Source organism: Astatotilapia calliptera, chromosome 5, assembly GCF_900246225.1.
Source record: "Astatotilapia calliptera chromosome 5, fAstCal1.2, whole genome shotgun sequence".
NCBI lineage: Eukaryota > Metazoa > Chordata > Actinopteri > Cichliformes > Cichlidae > Astatotilapia > Astatotilapia calliptera.
Window position 1 is genome coordinate 36992151 of NC_039306.1, and position 27981 is coordinate 37020131.

The 27981-nt window shown below is 40.8% G+C and overlaps 1 protein-coding gene across 1 annotated transcript in view; it reads right to left on the reverse strand.

The window, feature by feature from the left end:
• The window catches only part of LOC113023072 (receptor-type tyrosine-protein phosphatase gamma-like), a 328780-nt gene that overhangs the window by 20643 nt on the left and 280156 nt on the right, over nucleotides 1-27981 (reverse strand). The window contains exon 8 of the mRNA XM_026169152.1: nucleotides 16252-16444. Coding sequence (XP_026024937.1) covers nucleotides 16252-16444 — 193 coding nt within the window. The remainder of the gene's footprint in view (nucleotides 1-16251; nucleotides 16445-27981) is intronic.

Here is a 27981-nt window from a genome sequence, read left to right on the forward strand (position 1 = left end):
ACAATTCAGAAAGTCTAGAATTAGAGAAATGCACCCTGTGTATGACCTTAAATTGAATAAGTCCAAGACAAGCACAGGAGGTGGAAGATCGTACTCTCGCTATAGCCTGTTTCCAAGACTCCTCATGTATTTGAATTCCTAGTTCTCCTTCCCGTGTACACTTAAGCTTAACATTAGAGTGGTTACTAAAAGACAGAATAGCATCATAGAGTTTCGAAAAGGTTCCTCTGTGATGAGGAATAAATGATAATATTTAATGTTTTGAACCAAAATTCTTATTAATTGAAAGCTTATATATATTGCTGATTTAAGTGTTTCCTTATTTTTTCTTTTCAGCAGTACATTTGCCAAACATGATGATAAACTTGGATAGTCTGGAAAAGCACGTTTAAATTTGATTTTGGTTTTTTCATTGATTGGGCGAGGTCACTTAGGAATGTTTTGCAGCAAGTGTTTCTTCACCATCTACAACCAGGCAGCTGTTGAAGTGACTTAAACTTTTTGTCAAAGGCGAGACATGTGAACTCCAGGTTGTCACCGTTTTATTCCTTAGTTATATTTTGGAAGGACAACTCAAACCAGACCCAGCAGAAACTTATTGGCCAGTCTCTCAGAATCAAAAGCAACTCCAACATTTCCTAGGTTTCCCAAACTTCTACTGTAGCTTCATCAGGGATTTCAGTAAGAACGCCCTGCTTTTAACCCAACTCACCTCCACTAAAATCTCCTACCAGTTGAACCCCTCTGCCCGACTGCCTTTGACCATCTAAAACAACATTTTGCCGCAGCTCCCATTCTATCTCAACCTGATCTTTCCTGCCAGTTCATCATGGAAGTGGATGCCTCTAACTCCAGCATGGGAGTTGTACTCTCTTGGCAGCAAGAAAGTAAAATGCATTCTTGTCTTTTATCGTCATCTTACCCCTGCAGAGCGCAACTATGATGTAGGAGACCAAGAGTTGCTGCCATCAAGATCGCTCTTGAAGGGTGGAGGCACTGGCTGGAGGGGGTGGTCCCTTCATCAGACAGGTCACAAAAACCTGGCCTAGCTCCAGTCAGCTAACCGGTTCAACCGGTCCTCACATGGGTGATTGAATCTGCCATCCACAAGCTTAACAGACCGAACCAGACCCCATGAAAAATCTACAGGGTTGCCTCTATATCCCTTCTGCTGTCTGGGCACACACCACCAAATTCACCTGCCAGCCTGTAATCAACTGTGTTATAACCTTCATTCAACGTTTGTTCCAGTGACCTGCCTTGATTAACAATGTCCACGAATACGTCTCTGCAGTCTCTGTCTGTGCACAAGAAGAGTCTTCCAGCTCTCCTTATGCAAGTTTGTTCAGACCTTCCCCAACTCTTTGTCACCCTTGGTCCCAGATTGCACTTGATTTTGTCACTGGTTAAAATATATAATCTGAATGCTGATTAGTGTGTTTTATGAGAGTCCCAGACTTCAGTGTAAAACTAGGTTGTAGGCTGACAGGAAACTGCATGCTTTTGCAGAAGCATGGTAATTGCAGAAGAAAGTGAAACCAACTAGGCTGTTTGATCGAAACTTAAAGTGTGGTGTGACGTAGAGAGCAAGTATATAAATAACTAGGCTTCCGTTTGTGCTTCAGACCTGAAACCATTGTTTTTCTTGTGACATTACCAATAAGTCTGATGTGTCACATGGCCCTCTTCCTATTGAAAAAACAAAAGTTGTATCCAAGATGGCCGACTTCTAAATGGCCACCATGGTCACCACCCATCTTGAGGAGTTTGCCCCCTCACATATACTAATGTGCCACAAACAGGACTTTAATATCACCAACCATTCCCATGTTATTACGGTGTATCTATATAAATGGCCCACCCTGTATAACACTTTACTCATTTTTCTTAAAAGAAACATGTTATATTACTTTCTCGTTACTCCATAAACCAGCCATCTCCAAACCGTTTGCACAAACTTGGGAGCAGAATATCTCTGTATGCTGAAGCATTAATAATTCATTTTAGTCGAACAAATGAGCTGAGCTGAACTCCTGAAAAACACCCCCACATCATACTGCAGTCAGACAAGTATCGTTCTCCTGGAAACCCAAACTCATGCACCAGATTGCAAGACAGAGAAGCGCGATTCGTCACTCCAGAGAACATGTCTCCAGTGGGAGGTAGTGAGGTGGTGGTCCACTCCTGAGTTCTACAGTTTATCCTTCAGAACTGTGGGAAGAATGGTGTTAAAGGAGACTGGAGAAATCAAAGAACATGATTCTCACAGTGCTGCCAGCGGTCTCTAGGTGAGAGAGGGAACGATATAGGAGGTGAATGACGGCACCATGCGCTCCGATGCCAGGCTGGTAGGCAAACTGAAGTGGGTCCAGTGATGAGCTCACCAGGGGGCGAAGCTGTGCCAGGACAAGCCACTCCAAGGTCTTAATCAGATGGGATGTCACCTGAGTGACCGGCCTGGGGCTCGGTCACTCAGGCACAGCTGGCTGCCGGCGGAGCTCACGGGCGCGTCACTGCAACTCCCCCTGGCTTCTGCTCCGCGGCTGCTGAGTGAGCCCTCATCTGGGACTCTCCTCAGCTCTTTCTGGGACAGTGGTGCGGCTGCCCCTCTGTTGGTCTTCCTTGGTCTCTTGTGTTCTGGGGGCCTCTGGATGTCTGGAGTTTTGATCTCCTCCATACCTGCTTCATGCCCTGGAGGACGGGGCTGTGGCCCCCCCACACCCTCTAGCAGATTATTACATGAAGGAACCTTTTAAAAAACAAGCGCGTCCATGCTCACAGGTGTACACACGGGTGATCACACCCACAAACTACACCCTTTTTAGCTCCTACCTCAAAGCACACTGTGTTCTGTTGATCTTATGTGCTGCACAATAATGTTTAACATTTAGTATTTACTGTCATATTCCCATATATCATTGTGATGTTGTTTATTCTATTACTCTTGTTCTCTTCTGCTTGCTTTCTTTTTTCTTTCTCAGCAGGTGATCCAGGTGATTGATATATGCATTTTTTTTCTCTGCCCGTTCTGTTGGTTTTTGTCTTTTGCCCTTCTCCCCCGTCCCTCTTCTCAGCTTTTTCTCTTTCCCTCTTTCTTTCTCCCCTTCTTTCCCCCAGTCAAGTCTGTCCCGTATTCAGTAAGTGAAAATAAAATAAACAATAAAAGGTGAATCAAATGGACCATTACGGCAAGGCTGGGATGGTCAGTTTGGTAAAGTAAATCCGTTGGGCATCTTTCTTTGCCTTTAGACAACAATTCTGATGGCAAAAGAGCCAAACGGGACAGGCCAAAAAAAAAAAAAAAAAAAAAAAAAAAAAGATGGGATGTCAGAGCCATCAGCCTGTAGCTGTTGATGTCCTTGGGATGTGGAGTCTTTGGCACTGGTACAACACGAGATGTGCTCCATCGCCCCACCCAGCTGATCTGCACAGGACCTGACAACCCTTGAGCTGATGCCATTTGGGCCCGCTGCCTTCTTGGCTTTAATCCTCTTCAGTTCCTTCCTAACCCGTATGGTTGAGAGAGAAAGGCTGGATCCATCTGGATGTGTACTGGGTGATGTGGTTGGGGGTGGGGAGTAGTGAGCAGGGTGAGTGGAGGAGGTGTGAAGTGGCTGAGGTGTCAGGAACCACAGTGGCAGTTTACAGAGAGTACAGTGAGCACGAGAGTCCATACAAACAATCCACATGCTGTGAGTGTGTAGATATTCCCGAATCTACCTAACACAGCTCATCAGAGTAACTCTAGAAAATAAGAGAGTTCAGCTCACTGCCCTATTATATTGTCCGTGACACTACCAGTATAAATGTTTATATCATATAAAAGTGTCATATTGGGACATCATCGGTATAGGAATGCCATGCATTTACGTTCCCACAACTACAAGCCAAGCCTAGTTACATCTGAGTGCAAGAGTTGTGTGTCAACCTCCAATGATTTATGTCCACATGTACACACTTCGAGTGTGGCACTAGTAGTTGGGGATGTACAACACAAAAGTATACAAATGAATCAACCGAGCATCACTATCTGCTCTCCCTGTGAGAGGAAAATGCTTAAAGTAAGTGGTTCAAAACCCAACTCACAATATCCCAGCTTAAAGTCTTAAGCAATGCTGTTATATTTAAGTTAAAATGTATAGGGAAAACACTACTTCGGCTACTGTCACAACTATTGCAGAATAATGCCGTTGCTACTGCTGTCACCTTGTTTGAACTAGGGTGTTTGGGAGTTTGCCCAACCAGTCTGCATGTATTTTGTGGATTTGGAGAAGGCATTTGACTGTGTCTCTCAGGCTACGTCCACACTAATGCGTTTTCGTTTGAAAACACATCGTTTTCTCTCAGTTTTGGCCTCCTGTCCACACTGAGACGACGTTTTTGCTCAAGGAAAATGCAGTGTTTTGAAAACACTCTCGAAAGCGCATACATTTCAGAACTGAGCTGTCCCATCGCAGTGTGGACACTTGAAAATGCAGACTTTCAAAAATGATGATTGCATTTTAGTTACGTGATGCAGTCATGTGACCAATTAAACAAAGATAGCGGATGACATTATACAGGAGTTGTTTTCTCTGCTCTCAATTTTGAAAGCCCTATTAAAGATTAATATCAGTTTGTACATGCTCCAGATTATTTAATTCTTACTTGCTTTGGCAACTTTTTACTTTTGTGTAGGGCTGGGCCATATACCGTTCACGGTAATACCGGTACAATGTTAGGCAACGATAAGAAAATGAAATATCGCGATAGAATATGGGTAAAACGCGCATGCGCAGTGCCTTTGTTTTCATATGCACACGGCCGAAAAAGCACGGCGGCAACGGAGAACGAGAAGGGGGAAAGCGGATTGTTGAGTGAAACGGATGAACCAGAATTAGTTTTTAAAAATGGTGCAACTTCACTGGTTGGTGTTTGTCTGTCAGATACACAGCAAAGCACAGTTTTTTGTAGAACATGCAAGCGGGCCGTCGTTATTGCTGTATTTGTCGTTATTATTAACAATTAATAAACTCTGGCTCCCTTTCTTACAGTTTGCCTTTTAACCTGTCTTTTGCCTTTTAACCTGTCTTTGTGCTCGTAAATCTGGGAGTAATCTGGGTCCAAAACTCAATCCTCTTCAGATCCCCTTCAGGTCCCAAAGTCAAACAAACACTGCAGCATCACTGAGAGTTAAAAACTGTCTAAATTCTTTCATCTTTAATAAAACGATCAGCATTGGTACTTTACCAGGTGTAACTATAAAGTTTAACATCCAGGCATCCACGAAAACAATGTATTAGCGAGGCCGCGATATGGCAGCCTCGCTTCTGTCAGTCTGCCCCAGGGCAGCTGTGGCTACAACTGTAGCTGCTTCCACCAGTGTATGAATGTGAGAGTGAATGAATAGTGGTATTGTAAAGCGCTATATAAATCCAATCCATTATTATTATTATTATTATTATTATTATTATTATTATTATTATTATTATAATTATTATAATATGCAGCACGGTGGTTAGCACTGTTGCCTCACAGCAAGAAGGTCCTGAGTTCAATTCCACCATCAGGCTGGGGTCTTTCTGTGTGGAGTTTGCATGTTCTCCCCATGTTTGCATGGGTTCCCTCCGGGTACTCCGGCTTCCTCCCACTGTCCAAAGACATGCAGCTTGTGGGGATAGGTTAATTGGATAATTCAAATTGCCACTAGGTGTGAATGTGCGAATGAATGTGAGTGTGAATGGTTGTCTGTCCCTGTATGTTAGCCCTGTGACAGACTGGCGACCTGTCCAGGGTGTACCCCGCCTTTCGTCCTATGACAGCTGGGATAGGCTCCAGCGCCCCCCGCGACCCTGAAAAGGATAAGCGGAAGCGAATGGATGGATGGATGGATATTATTATTATTATTATTATTATTATTATTATTATTACATTTAACTGAGTTAGAAGTTAGCAGGAAGTTAGCGGAAGTTAGCTCGCTAGTTTCGCTAGTTACCTAAGCATGATATAGCTGAGAGATTTCTGAAAAAATTCAAACGTACAGCTCTGCTGTCACTTCCAACATAAATGAAGACAGAAAACTAAACAGCAGTGATGTTTGTAGGGTTACTGAAGTTGGGCTAGCTGGTATATAATGATGTGCTACGTGATCGCTAGCGACACAGCTATGTTAGCATAGCATAAACAGTGAAGCTGGAGGACGAACACTAACACTTTTCCACTTGATAAAAATTAACGTGAAGGTTCCTGATGGTTAGAGACAAATGCAATCGCATGGCAGGATGCTGTAATCCAGGGCTGCCCAATCCCAGTCCTCGAGAGCTACTATCCTGCAGCTTTTAGATGCATCCCTACTCCAACACAGCTGAATCAAATGGTTTGATTACCTCTTCAGGATGCCATCGTGTTTGGCAAAGGCCTGATAACAAGCCATTCATTTGATTCGGGTGTGTGGGAACAAAGCTGCAGGACGGTAGCTCTCGAGGACCGGGATTGGGCACCCCTGCTGTAAACGGACCAAACTTCAGTCAGGAGAAAAATTGAGATAATCCATCCACAATACCAGGTTAGTCATTAATATACTGCAACAACATGGGAATAGAGCAGCTGTGTTAGAATACAGCATTAATGAATCAATGGTACAGAAGTGGAGGAGTGGATATTATACATGGTTGTGCTCAGGATATGTCAGCCGATTTCTACTGGAAATGCCTTTGGGGGGGGGTTTGCACTAGTAAAGTTGTGGAGTTGTATTTTGTCTCGCAGAAATTCGTCAGTTATATCGTTATCGCAATTTTTCAAATATATATCGTGATATATATTTTTGGCCATATCGCCCTGCTCTACTTTTGTGTTACTCGCAGCAACAACTCCACCTCATTGTTAGTCCATTTAAAAAAACTCAGTGCTTTTCCTCGAGCTTTTGCTGCGACATTTCAACGAGCCGGAAAGTAAATAAGCGGCAGACAGAAATGAGGCAGGCCGAATCTTATTCCGCTTCACGCGTGCGCAGTACTGGAATGTAAGCATTCTCAGACGTTTCAATGTGGAAGCACAACTCTGTGAAAACGACTGAAAACACTAGTGTGGATGTGGAGCGTTTTCAGGACATGGACGTAGTTTCAGGGTGTTCTTTGAGAGATGCTTCAGGAATATGGGGTGTTAAGAAACAGCTTACACTGACATCCATCTTGATCACAGCGGGACTCGCCGCCCAGTGGGCCGATGGTGATTTTTCATTTTTATGGGCCGAAGTTTTTTTTTGTTTGTTTTCGTTTGTCTTGTTTTGGCTTTTGGTAACAGTATAAACAATGAAAGGTGGTAAGTTGGTCAATTGGTCATGATGGACTCTGGGCTGGACCAATTACAATAACTCCCTATTGAGTTGAAAAGGAACACAAATGGTCCCGTACTTCAGCTAGAATGAAAAAAAAGACACAAAGCTGGAGTTATTCTGTCTTTACGCTGCACAGCTGCCTCTTCTTCTCTCATTCTCTCCCCTCCCTCTCCTGTTGCTACTTCAATCATAAAACTGATCAATGATCAGCTGATCTCATTTTCTCTCTTGTTTGTTTATCGCCCACTTTGCGCCAGAAAGAGGAAACCAGTGGATGTCGCGCTAAACAACAGCAGCACGTTTAAGCTTGATCAGCTGTTGTTAGAATTTATTTAATATTAATTTCTAGTATCAGCTGATGTTTGCTGGAGCCACAGCTGTAAAGCTGCTGGTCATGATGTCGGTTTGGATATGTGGTGAGAGGGAAACATGAAGATGAAACCAGGAGATGTCCTTACTGGATCATCAGAGCTGAACAGGTGATGGAGAAACAGGTTTACCTTTTAGGTGACATGAATGAGTTGAAGGGAAGTTATGAACTGTTTCTGAGACAAATAACACCAGGAGCCTTTTCTAAGCAGCTGACAGCTGGTAACTGTGCAGGGGCGGGTCTAGCAAAGTGTTGCCAGGGGGGCAGGTAGGGCATTAACAGGGAAAAGGGGGCACAAAGAAATACTTTTCTTTCTTATTCTCATTTAAAATGTCTCGCTTTTAATAAATAATTATCTGAATCTTACAACCAAAGTTTTAATCTGATGTAAAATGTATAGAAATCATACATATACCAACAAGACTGTAAATCACTGTCACAGCAGCGTCTGTTTCCATTCAAAGGCTTTATGGCTTTTCCTATAATACCTGGTGAGCCAGTCTCTAGTCAAAAAACCCGGGTCCATTTTTTGTCCCAGTCTAGCACTGATGTTGATAAAAGATGAGTGTCATGAAGCTGTGTTTGCATTTATTTGCACTGCTTTCCACTCTGGAAGTCTATTTATAGGCTTTATACAACTTGTTTTTTTTGTTTTTTTTTAAGTTGTTGAATATAAATATTATTTTGCATATCTCTGAAAATGGCTTTTTTTATTACAACTCTCAAAAATCATGGTGCAGACCCCAATAACTTTGATAATCTTCGCCCTATATCAAATCTCTACGGAGCCCCCCAGGGGACATGGGAGAAAAAAAAAATTAGGGAGGAAAAAAAAAAATTAGGGAGGAAAAAAAAAAATTAGGGAGGAAAAAAAAAATTAAGACGGACTTTTGCGAGATCTCGCAAAAGTATTGCGAGATCTCGCAATAAGTATTGCGAGCGCTCGCAAAAGTATTGCGAGATCTCGCAAAAGTTTTAGCCGCATTCTTCGGAGGCCGCCAGCTCGAAGCCGACCGGGAGGTCGAGGCACGATGTGCCGGGAAAGCGGTGTTCCTCCCGGCTGTAGTAGGTCTCGACCGCCCGTTAGCTTCGAGCTAGTGGCCGCCAGCTCGAAGCCGACCGGGAGGTCGAGGCACGATGTGCCGGGAGAGCGGTGTTCCTCCCGGCTGTAGTAGGTCTCGACCTCCCGTTAGCTTCGAGCTAGTGGGTGTCAGATCTCCAAAAACGTCGGAGCTCTTTTTCAAATATGTGATGTCTTGTAAGCCGAGCAGGTATCTGACGTTTACACAACTACATTCACGCCTCAAAATATCTTAAAAGTGTATTTAGTGACCCAGAAAGAGTAATATTACAACTAAGTAGCTGCCGCCATTGTTGGAGTTTTGCGAGATCTCGCAATACTTTTGCGAGCGCTCGCAATACTTATTGCGAGATCTCGCAATACTTTTGCGAGCGCTCGCAATACTTTTGCGAGATCTCGCAAAAGTCCGTCTTAATTTTTTTTTTCTCCCTAATTTTTTTTTTTCTCCCTAATTTTTTTTTTCCTCCCTAATTTTTTTTCTCCCATGTCCCCTGGGGGGGTCCGTAAATCTCCCCTAGTTGTCGCCTCCCAGCTTCACTTACACCTCAATAACCATAATCTGTAATAGAACAGAAACTGCTCTGTTAAGGATTACCAGTGACCTTCTGATGGCAGCTGATTCTGGTCTCCTATCCATCCTCATCCTTCTTGATCTTAGTGCGGCGTTTGATACCATTTCTCACAATATTCTCCTGAACCGTTTAGCTTCCATTGGCATTAGTCACACCCCCTTTGCCTGGTTCACCTCATATCTCTCAGACCGCACTCAGTTTATGCAATTTAAATCCCAGTCTTCAAGTCTGTCCTGTTTCTGCTGGTGTGCCCCAGGGTTCAGTATTAGGGCCTCTTTTATTCATTATTTACATGCTCCTTCTTGGTCATATGTTCTGAAAATATAATATAAATTTTCACTGTTATGCCGATGACACCCAGCTCTACCTTTCTTCTAAACCCAGTTCATCCCTCCCACCTTCCTCCTTCTCAGACTGTCTTATTGAGATTAGATCCTGGTTCTACTCCAATTTTCTCAAACTAAACAGTAATAAAACTGAAGTTTTACTTGTTGGTACACCATCTATCTTAACCAAATCCCACAGTTTTTCTATTAACATTGAACGTTCTCCCACCCTTCCCTCCCCTCAGGGTAAGAGTTTGGGTGTCATACTTGATAATACTCTTTCATTCCAGTCTCACATTAATTCCATAACCCGGTCTGCTTACTTCCTCTTGCGTAATATTAACCGACTCCGCCCCTTCCTTCCTCCCCATGCTGCTGCCGTCCTTGTCCATAGTCTTATTACGTCCCGCATTGATTACTGCAATTCCCTCTTATTTGGTCTCCTTAAAAGGTCCCTTCATAAACTCCAACTTCTCCAAAACTCTGCAGCTCGGGTCGTAACTCCTACTCTGTCAAGAGCTCATATTACAACAGTTCTTCAGCAGCTTCATGGTTGCCCGTAGAAACCAGGATAAACTTTAAAATCGTACTTCTCACGTACAAGTGTGTCCATAAATCTGCTCCTTCATATTTGTGTGAGCTGCTCCAGATCAACACTGTTTCCCGCCCTCTCAGATCCTCATCTGCTGTTCATCTTACTGTTCCGTCCTCACGTCTCATCACTGTGGGGAACAGAGCTTTCAGTCGCTCTGCTCCTCGCTCTGGGACTCTCTTCCTCCTGCACTAAGAAATATTGACTCTCTTTCCATATTTAAGTCACAGCTCAAAACACATCTGTTCAAACTGGCTTATTCGCTTTAGTGCTGATTTTATCTGTTGTCAAGCTCTGCTTTGCAATTTTAACTTATTTTATGTATTTTATGACTATTGCTCCTTTTATTAATGTTGTTCTTTTGTAAGATGACCTTGGGTTTTTGAAAGGTGCCCTCAAATAAAATGTATTATTATTATTATTATTATTATTATTATTATATTGCACTTCTATTTTTTGTTTTTGAAATCTGCATAAAATTGCATTTTAAATTTAAATTTTAGATTTAAAGTTCTGCTAACAGCTTAAATAAAAAGATCAGTATTGCTGAACAATAAAATATTTTGGGTGCAGTGTACTTTTTGCATCCAGGTATAACAGAATAGCTTTAGTGTTTTGTTTTTTTAAACTTGAGTACAAATACAAAATGCAGCAAGACATTAAAAAACAAAAACAAAAAAAAACAGTTTTATTGATTATAATAGACTATCGGATTCATATCGGCAGATATCCAAATTTATGATATTAGTATCAGACATAAAAAAGTGGTATGGTTTCATCTCTAGGTTATACACTACTACTACATTTAATTATTAACAATTAATAAACTCTGGCTCACTTTCTTATAGTTTGCCTTTTAACCTGTCTTTCTCTGCTCTTATCTTTCTCTTTACCCCCAGTTATCACAGTGGATGGCTGCCCCTAACTGGGCATGGTTCTGCCAGAGTTAGAATAGCAGAAAAACTCCTATTAAAAAGGAGTTTCTTTCCCCCGTCATTCCCATTGTTGCCAAGTGCTTGCTCGTAGGGGGTCGGTGATTGCTGGCTTCCTGCTCAGGTAGTAGGTCTTTACCTTATAATTTAAAGTGTTCTGAGGCAATTGTTCTTCTGAATTGGCGCAATGTAAACGAAGCTCACTTGAAAATTTGATCAAATTGAAGTACCAGTCACTGAATATTTTCTCTTTAAAATCACCTGCTATAAAGAGCCTCAAGATGGTTGTGTGAGAAATCCCAGTAGATAGGGATGGGTATCGTTTAGGTTTTATCCGATACCGGTGCCAAATCGGTACTTTTGAAACGGTGCCGGTGCTCAAATGGTGCTCAAACCGGTGCTTAAAGAATGGAGAACACAAAATTAGTCCAAAAACCTCTCATGTTCAGCTGGTTTTTTGTAAAAAGATAACAATGTTAGCCTTTTCTGCAGCTATGGGACATATATGGTATCACTCTTGGCTGGAAGCAGTGCTTAAACAATGGAAAAAACACAAACTTTGTCCAAAAACCTCTCATGTTTAACTGTTTTCCACTTTTTCTTTGGTCATTTTAGCCTTTTTGGCCAGGGTGAAGGGAGCATCTGCCATCAAACAAGAAGACAGCCGCATGTAACTACGACGGTGTTTGCTAGTTCACCTTACATGCATTAATGTAATAACGTGGTTAGCCTACTCAACGTAAATTACACACGAACAACATTAAGCTACTCACGCAGAGAAGAACGGCTGCTGCTGGATCATCATCCTCATCATTTCTGCTACACTGGCAGGGCTAGGGGCCAGGACTCTCCTCTTCGGGTTTTTGGGGATGTTGCTAACTCCGGGTCTGATAACAGGCAACCCACCCGCAGTAGATGTGCTCAGTGTGAGGTCTCGCAGCAAGCTATTAAATACAGCGCATTTCTCGGCTTTTAAAAAAAACGCTATGCGTCGCCAGGTGTTTCATCGGATTCGAGGTGTTACCTCCTTTGACAGTATCACAGTATCAGCTTAAAGCACTTGTTGCAGGCTGCTGAGTTTGCATCTTTTGCTGTGAAGTACAGCCAGACTTTTGACCGCTTCGCCTTGGACATTTTTAATCTGTAGCTCTGCTCTAAAAGAACGTACGTACCTGGACCCGCCTACTATCCTCGGAAACGTAAAATGATTGGCTAGAAGTGTATCACAGCTCAGGAAAAAACAGCACCGAAATAAAGCACCGAAATGTGCGCTGCTTTTCGGTCTGGTTACTACCGTTTATGTCAGAACCGGTGCCATCATGGCACCGGACACCGGTACCCATCCCTACCAGTAGATCACCAGTTTCCAAAATACTCATACAATACTCTGACACATTCAAAGTCACTTAGATCGGATTTTTCTCCATTCTAATGCTTAGTTAATACTTTCTACTGTAATTCAAACCATGTTCTTCCTTCCTAAATATACTGAATTGCTGCCATGTAACTGGGTGATTAGATATTTGCATTAAGAAGCGGTTTAGACAGCTGTACCTGTTATTTTCATTTTAACTGTAATTCTACACACTTCCATCCAGCCGTCTTCCCTCCTCCTGATCTGCATTTCTTCTTTGCATACAGAAAATGTCTCATAGTAGCACTCAAGGACATCCTACACGAGCAAGCATAATGTGCCAGGAAAACACACACACACACACGCGTATGTGGAAGAGTGGGTTTGTGCATGTCTAGCATATATACTTTCCTTGCGGACCATATGGAACAGTGCCTGAAGGAAGGTTGGGGACAAACTCTTTAGGGAGAGATGACAGTGAACAGATGCTAGGCCTCACATGCAGACTTATAAGTCCACAGAGAAAAACAAGCACATTCACAAACACACAGCATGCATACACAAACTCTGCACACGTTGTAGCATTCTTTGACTGGTAATGAGGTGAGAGTGGGAGGTTGGCCAGTGTGCCTCCCACTGCCTTATGTTAGGAGAGTTAACAGAATTAGTACTAAAAAGACAGACAATCCAAAAGCACACAAAAAGAAAAGACAATCTGTACATATACTTCGTTTATTAACATTAAGAATCATTACCATGGAAGAATGATGTGAGGATATATTTTAGCAGATTAGGAATTCTGTATAGATCACCTGGGAGACCAAGTGATAGAACCAAGCACTAACAGAGGGTCAATGCCAACATTTTAAACAACCCTAGAACCACCAGGATGTGTCATTTTGACTCTATCCTGCAAAAACTAACAATAGTTACAAAGTTAAGACATTAGATTGAACATTGAAAAAAAATTACAACTTATTTTGGGGAATTGGTTGAGTTACAGTAGCTATGCTAAAACAGATCACTCACTGTGAAACAAAACAGGATATTGTCTACATTTTTTATTTGTCTACAGCTGGATACAATGCCATAAGAAATGCTTTAATCAATTAATTATTGTAAAAGTAGAACACTGAAAGTTTATCACCTTGTCCACATGCCTCAGTGTCATCAAACCAAGCCTCAGTCTGCTCCACTTGGCTTAAAAGCAATAAGATTGAGCTGCTCTGCCTGGGATTTCACTTTTTATTTCTTCAGATTAGTTCTCTGCACTTTGGACTCTCAGCTCATTTCAGCTCAGTTCATAGCAGCGAGGGAAATGTAGCTGTTTAAGCTAGTACAAGTACCTGACCCAAAGTAGCATTTTCCCTTACTTTGATCCAAGCATAGATTGAAACTACAGATGTAAATACCAATACCTCCTTTTATATAAATTAAGTCAATGAATATGAATGGGTCAGAGGTGTGGACTCGAGTCACATGACTTGGACTCGAGTCAGACTCGAGTCATTAATTTTATGACTTTAGATTTGACTTGAAAAAACGTTCTAAGACTTGTGACTTGACTTGGACTTTTACACCAATGACCTGGGACTTGAATTGGACTTGAACCGGTTTACTTGAAAAGACTTGATATTTCACCCCAAATATAAAATTTAACATGTATATTAGATGTACATGTAGATTGAAAATGTGACGTCATTCAGGGGTAGAACCGCAAAGGATTCTGGGAACTCGTGGCAAGAGGTACTAGCGCACGCAGGCTTTCAATTAAAATCAGTTATACAGCGATAAAAAGAAACACAAAAATGTCAAGAAGCCGTTGTACTATTAACTGCAATAGCCGGTCACATGACAGCCACGGAAAGCCGACGGGTAAAGAGATCGGTTGTTATCGGATTACGTCGTTGAAGAGAAATTGTTCGAGCCATGTTTCCGAAGTAACAAAGACGCGACTGGATTGCAGCCATTCAAAGACCAAATATAACGTCCCAGAACACTCCAGCTCCCAGGTTAGTCTGCTCCAAGCATTTACACGAAGGTCAGTTTGCTGTTGTAGTTAATGCGTCATTTTTTTTAACATAATTGGTGATATAGGTTACAAGCAAGTCTGGCGCTGAACAGAAATTGTCGCGCTATGCTCCTTTGTTTAATGTGCATAAATAGTGAATTGTCCTGACACAATATTGCATTTCGCTTCTGTTATTATGGTACATTGACAAAAACATATACTTTTATTCACAGAATAAAACAGTTTTTATGTATCACTAATTGCCCAGTACGATTACAGCATACAATATTATTGTCACTGCTACATTTCTGTGATGCTACCAGAAATTATTTCTACTACTAATTAATTACCGTTGAGCTCAAAGGTCCTATTAATAAACGGTTAACGAATGTGTATTTATGAAGACGATTTGTGAGACTGGTAAACTTATGATACGTACGATGGTCTTTACTTTCTACACGGTGCATTTCAAGGTCCTGTACCCATCCGTCGGTAAACTGTACCTGGGCTTGTTGCAGTGACCGGAAGTTACTAAACTTCATGAGTGTGTGCACTCACTCCAAGAACCGTATGATTATAAACATGCTACGATGAGATAGCTGACTTCATCTAACTAGCAAATGTTGTCCAGGCTACGTTGGTGATGCAGTTTTTTTTAATGTGTATGATATTTTTGTCATGCGATTTTAAAGCCGGTGTTGTGCCAAAAAGTGATTGTCTGCCAAAAACTGATTTCCAATGTTTCCGTGTATTTTTTTCCGTGTAATATCTTTATGTATGTTCGTAAATAGACTTCGGTGAACAGGGTTTACAAAGGGGTTATATATAGAATTTAAAAATTATCAGTTTTTCAAGTATCTTCACAACTCTGTGTTATTGTACTTACATTATAACCAATCCGGTCCCTTATCCCTACTTAAAATATTTTTAAAGAACTATTGGAATATTTGCTGCCATTTCTGCTGTCCTCTTGGCCAACTTACTCTTACAAAAGACATTTTTAATGTTAATGAGATTGTTTTTAACTGCAAAAATAAAGGTTATATAAAAGTCACTGCCAAAAACTGATTGTGGCTTCTACCTTGTTACACGGATGTTGTTTGTGGCTCAAGATGACTATATGTCATCCATGAGGGATGCATTTGACATCTGTTTCATATATTATAGCCCAACAAGTTACTTATAGCAGTTTAAATACAAGCAATCAATTTTGGCAAATACCGGAAATCAGTTTTTGGCAGACAATCACTTTTTGGCACAACACCGGTCCTACAACCGCATCCAAGAATAACATGCAGCTTATCTCAGAACTGTCGGTGAAAATTATTCTTGGAGCTAAGTTTAATTGAGCTGCAAGTTCACTATTTTGTCATGTGTTGAGAAAAACACAGATTTAAAAATTACATGGTCCAATATTTACATTTAGCATAACTGCAACCTTCTTTTTTCGTTTTTTTTTAAAGACTCGAAAAGACTTGAAATTCAAAATTTCAGACTTGTGACTTTACTCGGACTTTTACACCAGTGACTTGAGACTCGACTCTGACTTGCCTGACATTACTTGAGACTTGACTTGAGACTTGAGGATAAAGACTTGAGACTTACTTGAGACTTGCAAAACAATGACTTGGTCCCACCTCTGGAATAGGTAATATAAAAAAAACCAAAAAATTAATACTTAAAGTGTGAACATCCTACCTTTGGAAGCCTCTGTGCCATACGGGTTGCTGCCGCTGTCATTTAGGTCAGGCAACCAGGCATCTTTTACTGCAGACTTGAAGACGTGCCGGTTATCTAAGCTCTGGATGGGCCTGAAGTTGCTGCGCAGATACTCCACCGACTTAACATGGTCTTGTTGCTCTGTGGTGAAGATGGAGTAGAAAGCCTCCAACTGGTGGTAGTAGGGAAAGTGAACATTACAGCAAAATAGAGATACGAGTGGAGACAGGTAGTTATTACCAAGCAGAAGTCAATTTGGTTATTTTGAGTGTCTTTTCATTCTTTTTTTGCACTCATCACACAGAAGCAAAAGCCAATTTTACTGACAAAATAAAACAAAGCATTTCACAAAAATTAAGAATATGAGCAGGAAAATAAAGAAACTTTGATAATTGCCTGGCACGTGGCAGTGACCAATAAAGGACCTGACATAAAAATACACAGGTTTCAACACACTGAAATATAAATTAATAAAAATGAAATAACATAAACACATAACACACATTTGAAAACAACTGCATGCAAATATATAAATGATAAATAAATGCATTTTAAAAAATAAGCAAACATGGGACACTACAAAAATGCTGAATGCTCACTGTTACTATTCCATTTAAAAAAAAGAAAAAACTTTGTCATTCCACCAGTAAAAAAAAAATTTTTTTTTAAAAAGGCCTGTGAGTTTGAGGGTCCTGCACAATGTCTTAGCTGTTCCTAGGATCGCGCTCTTCTGGACAGAGATCTCCGATGTTGTTCCTGGGATCTGCTGGAGCCACTCCTTTAGCTTGGGGTCACTGTACCTAGTGCTCTGATTACCAGTAGGACCACTGTTACCTTCACCCTCCACACCTTCTTGACTTTTTATTTCAGCCCAGGTTCTTGTGTTCCTTCTCCCTGATGTTGCTATCATTCAGTATTGCTACATTTATCACGACAGCCATCTTCCTCTGATTCCTCTTCTTGTCCACCACTGTCTGGTTGGTTAGCCATCACCAGTTTGTCAGTATCTGAAAATCCCATAGGATCTTAGTTTGGTCCTTCTCGACCACTCTCTGCCTCCGTTTCACCAAACCTTTCACCAAACCCCCAAGCCTCAGTTTCACTAAAACCTTTGTTCTCTTCTGAATCACTCGTGTTCCATTTTGACCTCAGGACTTCCAGGCCATACTCTGCACAGATGTTCTTGTATACTATGTAGAGATGGCACGATACCACTTTTTTATGTCCAATACCGATATCATAAATTTGGATATCTGCCGATACCGATATGAATCAGATATAGTGTAGCTTGTAATCAATAAAACTGTTTTTTATAAATAACTTGCTGCATTTTGTATAACTTCATACTCAAGTTTTAAAAACAAAACAAAACACTAAAGTTATTCTGTTATACTCGTATGCAAAAAATACACTGCACCCAAAATATTTTATAGTTCAGCAAAACTGATCAATCTAATAAATTTAAACCTACTCCATCATCCCTATTCTGGTATCTTAAAAACCCTCTACTGCATGACTTTTTAATTTTTGGGGAAAAAATATTTCTCCTTATTTTGGGGGAGCTTTACACAGCAAAATCTCCAGTGTTAAATTAACACTAGAGAGTGTCTATACAGGGAGTGCAGAATTATTAGGCAAATGAGTATTTTGTCCACATCATCCTCTTCATGCATGTTGTCTTACTCCAAGCTGTATAGGCTCGAAAGCCTACTACCAATTAAGCATATTAGGTGATGTGCATCTCTGTAATGAGAAGGGGTGTGGTCTAATGACATCAACACCCTATACCAGGTGTGCATAATTATTAGGCAACGTCCTTTCCTTTGGCAAAATGGGTCAAAAGAAGGACTTGACAGGCTCAGAAAAGTCAAAAATAGTGAGATATCTTGCAGAGGGATGCAGCAGTCTCAAAATTGCAAAGCTTCTGAAGCGTGATCATCGAACAATCAAGCGTTTCATTCAAAATAGTCAACAGCGTCGCAAGAAGCGTGTGGAAAAACCAAGGCGCAAAATAACTGCCCATGAACTGAGAAAAGTCAAGCGTGCAGCTGCCAAGATGCCACTTGCCACCAGTTTGGCCATATTTCAGAGCTGCAACATCACTGGAGTGCCCAAAAGCGAAAGGTGTGCAATACTCAGAGACATGGCCAAGGTAAGAAAGGCTGAAAGCCGACCACCACTGAACAAGACACACAAGCTGAAACGTCAAGACTGGGCCAAGAAATATCTCAAGACTGATTTTTCTAAGGTTTTATGGACTGATGAAATGAGAGTGAGTCTTGATGGGCCAGATGGATGGGCCCGTGGCTGGATTGGTAAAGGGCAGAGAGCTCCAGTCCCACTCAGACGCCAGCAAGGTGGAGGTGGAGTACTGGTTTGGGCTGGTATCATCAAAGATGAGCTTGTGGGGCCTTTTCGGGTTGAGGATGGAGTCAAGCTCAACTCCCAGTCCTACTGCCAGTTTCTGGAAGACACCTTCTTCAAGCAGTGGTACAGGAAGAAGTCTGCATCCTTCAAGAAAAACAGGATTTTCATGCAGGACAATGCTCCATCACACGCGTCCAAGTACTCCACAGCGTGGCTGCAAGAAAGGGTATAAAAGAAGAAAAACTAATGACATGGCCTCCTTGTTCACCTGATCTGAACCCCATTGAGAACCTGTGGTCCATCATCAAATGTGAGATTTACAAGGAGGGAAAACAGTACACCTCTCTGAACAGTGTCTGGGAGGCTGTGGTTGCTGCTGCACGCAATGTTGATGGTGAACAGATCAAAACACTGACAGAATCCATGGATGGCAGGCTTTTGAGTGTCCTTGCAAAGAAAGGTGGCTATATTGGTGGCTGATTTGTTTTTGTTTTGTTTTTGAATGTCAGAAATGTATATTTGTGAATGTGGAGATGTTATATTGGTTTCACTGGTAAAAATAAATAATTGAAATGGGTATATATTTGTTTTTTGTTAAGTTGCCTAATAATTATGCACAGTAATAGTCACCTGCACACACAGATATCCCCCTAAAATAGCTGAAACTAAAAACAAACTAAAAACTACTTCCAAAAACATTCAGCTTTGATATTAATGAGTTTTTTGGGTTCATTGAGAACATGGTTGTTGTTCAATAATAAAATTATTCCTCAAAAATACAACTTGCCTAATAATTCTGCACTCCCTGTATGGGTCCACACCTCTGAGTGTTAAATACAACACTGTTGAGTGTTAAATTAACACTTTTGACAGTGTTATATGTTTAAAAGTAACCTAGTCAGTTTTGAAGATTAACAATGGCTAACACTGAGCAGTGCTTGTTTTCTAACACTGGAATATTTCTAACATTTTGAGTTATTTTCCAGCTCACTGTCCTCACTTTCTGAGGACAGAAAGTGCACATTCCCTTGGTTTCCTTGCATAAAAGGTTTTTACATCCATGTCCTGTAATTATGAGTAGATTGTAAAGTAAAAACATTGACTATGATCATATAAATGCACACAAACACATCTCTACACACATATGCAAATGCATTATATTGCCTGAAAAAGATTGGGCTAACTGCGCAGTGTTGCCTTGAGGCAAAGAATGAAAATTAACAGTTTTACTGTATAAATAAATTTAAAAAAGTAGAACAAACAATCAAATATGCTTCTTAACATATTCATGCACATACAAGTATTTTTTAATATACATTTATTTCACTATAAACATGTAAAATAGTGATCTTTATCTTGCCTCCTAATGGAGATGTCTGTCATGTAGTGCAGCTTGCAGAAAGGGGTCCTGCCCCCCAAATGAAAGTCACACCACCTTCAACTCTTCATTTTATTTCAAAGAGATGTGCCTGGTAGCATTATTTGGAAAAAAAAAAGGTTGTTTTTTTTGAAGGGCCAGTGTAAGGCATGAAAATGTGGTTTGTTGCCACAGGGCAATGCTATGCTGTAGAGGGTTAAAGAGTACTTAGCAGAAATATTAAACAACCTAACTAATAGGGTTGCCAACTCCCAGCAAAAATATTAGGGATCCGCCCCCACCCTCCACCTCACAATGCTTAATCGTCATAATCAACTTTAATTTAATGCACGTGCAAAACAAATGCACTAGTGATGTGGTGTTCGCGAACGAAACGGCTCTTAGAGCTGGATCTTTGAAGTGAACTACGTGAGCCGGATCCTTAATGGGAGCCGTGGTTTTTTTTGTTTTTTTGTTTTTTCTTCTTTCTCTCACCCTCTCTCTCGCACTTTTTTTTTTGCTTCACTCCGCACGCGAGCCTTGTGCTTGCGCTGAGCAGAGGGGGAGGGGCAGTAGTTACACTCGCAGTAGCACAGGAACAGGCAGGAGAGAGAGAGAGAGAGCCAGGGACAACAACGTCACATTAGAAAGGTATAGTAATCATCCACAACTATTTTCAGTTGCAGATGATAAATGATTCAGAAAGTTTATTCATGCAGGTCCATATGACAGAGAATATGCATCTTCTTTTTGTTTTCATATTATAATTTATATTTAATTGTGTTGTGGTTTGCAGTGTTTTGTGTTGTTTCACTTTAAATTTGTTTAAAAGGAAAAAGCTGAAAATTTAAATAGTTAAAAGTTTAAAATGTAAATAGTTGATTTTTGTATTATATGATGTATTTATTACATTTTATGTGGAGTGAACAAATAAAAGTATATTTACAGTGGCCCCTACAGACAAAGCACGTACAAACTCCAAAACACGTACAAAACACAACAGAAGTGCTCCAGGATGCTAGGGGGCAGTGTTGAGCTTTTGTTACCTAGTGGCTAAACAAGCCAGCAAGTACCAATGACCGGATTTGGTGTGTGGTAGTAACAGGTAAATGTAAATTCTTTTTTAATTATTTGAATATATATGAGTGCTTGTGTATAAATACACACACAATACACATATGCTTTCAGTTGTGTTATTTAAGTGATCTAGGTAGCTCTGTTTGGAAGTTCAGTTAACGCTAGAAATGTGTTTTGGAGTTTGTACATGCTTTGTCTCTAGGGTCCACTGTATATATTTATATATAAACATATATAAATAAAACCACTTTTTTTTTTACATTAATAATTCCTTTTGTGCATAATTTCATATTGTTGTTAATAATAAATAAATTAAAGCAACAAAACAACCTGAAGAGCCGGTTCTTTTTAGTGAGCCGAGCCAAAAGAGCTGGTTCTCTAAAAAGAGCCGGAAATCCCATCACTATTTCCCTCCCAGGCTTCTAGACTTCTGATTGACCAAAATTTTGTTTTTAGCCTTTACATGTGGACAGACATATTTTTTTAAAACTGCACGTGTGGATGAGATTTTTTTTTTAAAAACGAAAATGGAAAATCTCTGTTAGAGTGAATTGTTAAATGTTGTCATTTTTATGCTTACCATCTCTACATTGTTTCAAACTGTGTGATCAAAGACATTCCTTTGTTCCCCTCTCCAGCCTGTCGAATGGTGGGAGGCTGTAGTGTTTTATTACAGGCACATCCCATGTGAAGGTTCTGTTTTGTTGTTTAGTAAACTTCCTGCCCTTCATGGCCTCACTTGTGTTGTGCATGGTGAACCAATAAAGGAATTGAGCCATATATAGGGTGTGGGGGAGACTACCCTTTTTATGACCAAGGATGTTGTTAAAAACAGTTGTTATCAGGAAGTCCCGCACACAGAAAGACACACTCACGTACACACACACACACACACACACACACACACACACACACACACACACACACACACACACACACACACAATGCCTTATCTTTTGTAACCATAGGGGGGTTTTACAATGGGAGGTGCTTGTGTGTACTGTAACTGTTTTCAATAAAAGGCGGCAAGCGGAGCCCTGAGTCGAGGTCGTCTGTGGTAGGATTCAGAGTGCTCTGAGAAACCGACCGGGGCCTCCCTTGCGCAAGTAAAATCGATTGATCACTGTTGCCTTGCATCATTCCTTCACGGAAATAAGTCTCATGAGTCAGCGAGGTCCAAGTTTAGACTCAACAATCTCCATTTTTAAAAATACCTGTGTACGTGTGGATATAGCCTAAGTATATTTATTTGAAAATCCAAATCACCATATCAGTATTTATTCTGAAGAGGTATTTTACAATGTCATGTTACAATTTAAAATGTTCTGAACCATCTCAGGTGGAAGGATTAACTCACCCATCCTACTTAGAATTGGTACTCATAGGTTAATCTCACTAGTATTTCTCTGTTGACATCTCAATTTTAGGGCAATTGTGAAATGAGTCGAGTATAACAAAAAACATTAAAAGGTTGACGACACACGAGACCGGCTCTTCATACACATATGTCCACACACGCAGTCTGTTTGAAAGGAGCCGATTTTTGTTGAGCTGTCATGTAAGTATCTGAGCATCGGCCCCTTTTTGCTAACCCTACTTCAACTATCATCCAAAACGAAAGTGTTTCAAAAAGCAAAACTCAACAGGCCTTTGATTTTATTCACTTCAGGCTGAATCTCGTTTCGAAAACCTGAGCCCAAAGCAACCGTAAGTCAATTACAAAATGAAAAGTGTCACTGAAATTCCAGGAGGTAGCTTACAAAAGCTGTATTCAGGAGTTTCCTGTCATGTCAAATGTTTACGTGCAATAAAGTTTCTACTCAAATCAGCACATATGTCTTTATTGGCAGTGTTAAATTGATTGTACTGCTTACACGTATTGTTGGTATGTTGTCCTTTGAAAATAGAATAAACATATTCCTTCCATATACAAACATTTTAAATAAATAATATGTACTGAGCACTGTTATGTACCCAGTAGGTTTGGGTGGGAATTTTGTAAAGCGCTTTATTGAAGTAATGTGGCGGTCAAACAGGTGGTCGGCGGGCTGCAAGTGGTCACATGTGATGGCCCTGGTTTTCCTGAGACAGGAGAATCTGGCAATGGCCTACAGGGGTGGCAGAGGGCAGCCAGGGATTTTTGGGGCAGTGTTTATTGTCCTCGGCGCAGCCCCCTGCGTACTAAACACCCAGGCAGTAAGAGAGTACGCTCTCAAATGAGGAGTGGCAGAAGGTCAGGTTATTTTCCTCAGGACACAGGAAGTGTAGCTGCTGCAGGACCTTCTTTACCAAGTGGACCAGAAAAAAAAAAGTTTGTTATTGCTATAAACATGGGCAAAATATTGTTCTGTCAGTAGTCTTAATGCCGGATCACCTTCTTATTTATGTTAAGTAACAGGGCTTAATAATTAGGGTGGATGGATTTTCCTTCTCATTAGGGATCAAGGGGTCACTTCAAGGAGGAGTCTCTGGAGGTAGCTTATTAGCAGAGGATTAGTGTCACTTTTGAGTGTGTGCAAGACAATGATGCATCTGTGGTACCAAATACTCAATTTATGTTTTATTTATAGAGCACTTTTCTCAACACTTTGGAGCTCAAAGTACTTTCTATAAAACCACACACACGCACACGCACACACACACACGCACACACACACACCATTAAGTGCGCAGCATCTGCTGAGTTATTCTGCTCAAGCTGGCCTGGTTACACAGGATTTCCTTCACAATTACAATATGATGAACGTAGTAAATAACATCAAGTCACACATAACACTGAGTTGAACTGAACAATGGTTATCTTTGCATTTCCCAAAGAAAAACCTTGACAGTTTTAAAGTATAAACTACTGAAGGCACAGGGCAAGTTTAACATCAGGGCTCTTTATTTAATGCTTACTTCCATACTGTTCATATTTCGTGCTTTGACAGTATGATTAAGGCCAAATCTTCCCTTATAATAATGTCTACACCAAAAGCGGAAGGACAGATCAATTTGGAATGGAGTTATCTAACACATTTTCAGACAGCAGAGTGGTTTTACAACTTAATTGGAGAAAATTATCACTCAGGTCACTTTTTACCTAAAGCACGGAGTAATAACAGCCACAGTGATTTAAAAAACAAACAAAACAAACAAACCTCGAACTTCTAGGATTTATCATACAGGTTTGTGTAACCATTGCAACTGTTATGAACAGTAATAATAATTTTTTGCACATCAAGTCACCCTGCATATTAAGCTCATAGCTCTTTTGTAGATCTCTGTTTCACACTTTAATATTGTCTTCTTTTTTATCTTCTTTTGTTTATTTGTACCATTTGTATTTTATGTTTTATTTCTATTTTACATGTTAATCGGCATCTGTGTGTGGACAGCAAAGAACGAATTTCATTGCACAGAGAAATGCCTTCTTTTCCTTTGGACACATGACAATAAACACTTCAACTGTTAAATACTATTTTAAATGCTTTGTCCTAAAAAAACAAACAAACAAAAAAAACCCAGAACAACTCGTAATTACCCTTTGTAAATCTCAATATCAATTCAACATTTATTAATATTTAGAACAAAAAACTTGATTATTGCATACTTGTCTTGCCCATTCAAAACAGTGATAGAAAACTTTGTGTGTATGGGACTTGCCACTGTTTCACTGAGACAGCTTTGTAAGTTTAACCCTTTTCATGATTTATTTTTTAAGAGATCAGGTAGCTTAGAGTAAATTAATTCTAAGTTGTTTATTTTCAGACTATGTAGTTACATTGCAGATTATTGTGCTTGCAGGCATAATGCACTTTTCTTTATATAGCGCCTTTCTAATCTTACTGACCACTCAAAGCAGAGCATGTTATTCTATACACTTATAATAACCAATTAATATAACATGCTTGTCTCTGGAACAGGAGTGCCTGAAGGAAACATTCACAGGGATACACAGGCCATCTAAACTGCAGGATATGCAGGAACCTTCCTTTTCGAGTATCTAGGAAACGTTTTACTACAAGACGACAGTGCAAACCACTTTACCACCATGCCTCTTATCAATCCATCTTCTCTCTAGGCATCCTCTGTAGGATTTCTGTTCCTTGTGCAATATATATATATGATCACTCCTGAGCTGTGTTACTATTTCAAAGTTTAGAACTCCCACGACCCATCAAGGACCAGCAGGTGCCTGTCTCTGTCAAATCCTGAGCAAACAGATCAGATAAAAATACACACGGACATGACTTTCCAATACCACCATTTTTCTTGGTAGTGGACCTGCCAATTCCAGTACCAGAATAAGCAGGTCCACCACTGGTGCCCTGTGCTTTTCACAGATGAGTATGAGTTCACCCTTAGCAAATGTGATAGGGTCTCAAGGAGATGTGGAAAATGTTACCCTGCCTACAACATCACTCAACATGACAGATTTGGTGGTGGGTCAGTAATGGTCTGGGGAGGCATAGCCATGGAGGGACGCACAATTACTGAAGCCAGGATGCTATACCAGATGTTCTCCATGGAACCATCCAAAACATACTGTCAATGGCAAGAGAATAATATGAGAACAGCCCCACCAATACTGGAGATGAACCAGTCCTGTTCTACTGAGCATATGGGAGAAGGATACAGCAGAGGACAACAATGTCCAGTGGCTAGTGGATCTAAGAACAGATTAAAGCACAGTGGCAGACATCCAAGAGCAAGTCTTTGTCTAAGAGCTGGACAGAACAGGCCCTGGCATGATTCACATCTACTGGCTAAAGCTAACTGCACTCCATGACTGTCTGGCAGCACAAATGAGCAAAATGCTAATAGATGAGACACAACCAGAATGGCTAATGAAAGCCTGGGCAGTCCTAATCCCAAAGTCAACTACCTGACTCAGCACAACATGAAAGAAACCTGTCAGCCATCATAGTGTCTAGCATGAACAGGCACATTGCTCAGTACATGGGCGGGGCACAGAAAGGAATTTGGCAGAATCACTACAGGGACAAAACACCAGCTGTTGGCAGATAGAACAGTCACTAGAGACTGTAAGACCAGACTGACCAGCATGTGCACCTCCTGGATTGATTACAGGAACACTTATGACTCAGTCTCTAACACGTGGACCTGAAATGTCTAGAACTATAAAAGATCAATGAGGCGATGTGGAGAACAACACTGGAGGCTAGCCTCAGCCAGATCATTAACAAAACTGACTTCAGATACTAACTATAGAATGTGTCTGTGAAGGTTCTTAGTCATCCAGGTCATTGTAGTCTAAGGAGCTTGGGAAGAAAAGCGTCTGGATTTTTTTAAGTTGCTTGAAGACCTTTCACCTCTCATCTGAGAAGCTAAGTTAATTCCCAATAAAACTAACAAACAAACAAACATCTGTCTCCTATTTTTTGTCACACATGAAAGAAGCATCAATATCTGATGAGAAGACTCATTTATTTTTGGTTGTTTTTTTATCAACAGGAGAAGAATGTCTCTAACAAGTTGATTTGTTCACCTAGGATGATTTGTCTTAATTTTCACATGGCATTGCTTGAATTTGACCCTGAAAAAGGCGTATGAACCCTGTTCCACAGTTTCACTCACTGTAATAAATTCTTGTCATGTACGCTCCACTTCTGTGTTAAATCTGCTCTGGGTCCAGTCTGTACGGCTCACACCGTGACAGACCTCTTACTTTAAAAGTAAGAGGTCTGTCAGTTACAAAAGTTGTAAATGATTTTATTGCTTTGTTCACACTTTTCCTTCTCACATTCCATAGTGAATACATTCCGGATCATGCAATGCATGAGTGGGGCACAGAAAGGAATTGGCAGGAATACCAGAGGAGCGAAACATCAGCGGCTGGTAGAGAAAGCAGTTGCCCGAGACTGCAAGGCTAGAGTGACCAACCTGTGCACTGCCTGGATTGATTACAAGGAGGTCTATGCTTCGATGCCCCACACCTGGATCCTGAAATGACTACAACTGTACAAGATCAACAGGACCCTTAGAGCCTTCATCAAGAACTCAATGGGGATGTGACAAACAACATTGGAGGCCGACTGAAAGCCTATAGCACACGTCACCATCAAGAGCGGGATCTACCAAAGAGATGCGCTGTCCCCACTGCTGTTCTGCATAGGCCTGGACCTCCTCAATGAGATCATTAACAAGACTGTCTAAGGATATCAGCCACTGTGAGTACAAGAAAACAATTATTAGAATATAATGTGTTAAATTTGCTTAGATGAAAGGGTCCAGCAGTAGATCAGAGGAATAGGGAAGGATTTGTCTGTGGGTTTCAGTTTGGTTTAGCTACAGTAGAGGGAGAGGAATTTATGCACACCAGGTGTCAGCCTGTCATAAAAGGAGACAGGAAGCTACAGATGGGGGATGCTAATGCTAGTACGTGAAAAGCTTATAATTGTCATAACTTAGAAGTAGGTTTGCAGGAGACCCTCCACATGCTTAGCTGTTAAAGTAAGACAACAAGAGGCCAATGGCCCAGTGGATGCAGAGTGCGGGTCTCAGTGCTTGTAATATGTTAACTGTGTTTTGTATGTTTTGTAAAGGAATTTGGTGTAGCTTGGGTGAGGGGAGATGGACTTTTATGACCAGTAGGAAGTCACATACACAGAGACACACTGTGCTTTAACTGTGGCGACGCACACCCACCCACACGCACAGTCACTCACGTACACTCACATAAACACACAGGTACGCACACACACTGGCACTCACGTGCTTGCACATACATATACAAACACAGAGTTTACAACACATCATGTGGGTTTTATGATGGGGTCGCTTCTATAAAGCTGGTTGTAACAAAACAAAGAAGTGAAGATCTGCAGAGGGACACCAGCCTTGAACGTCCCTCCTTCTAGAAGGTGCATGCGTAACTGAAGATGAATAAAGATTTTGTGAAATAA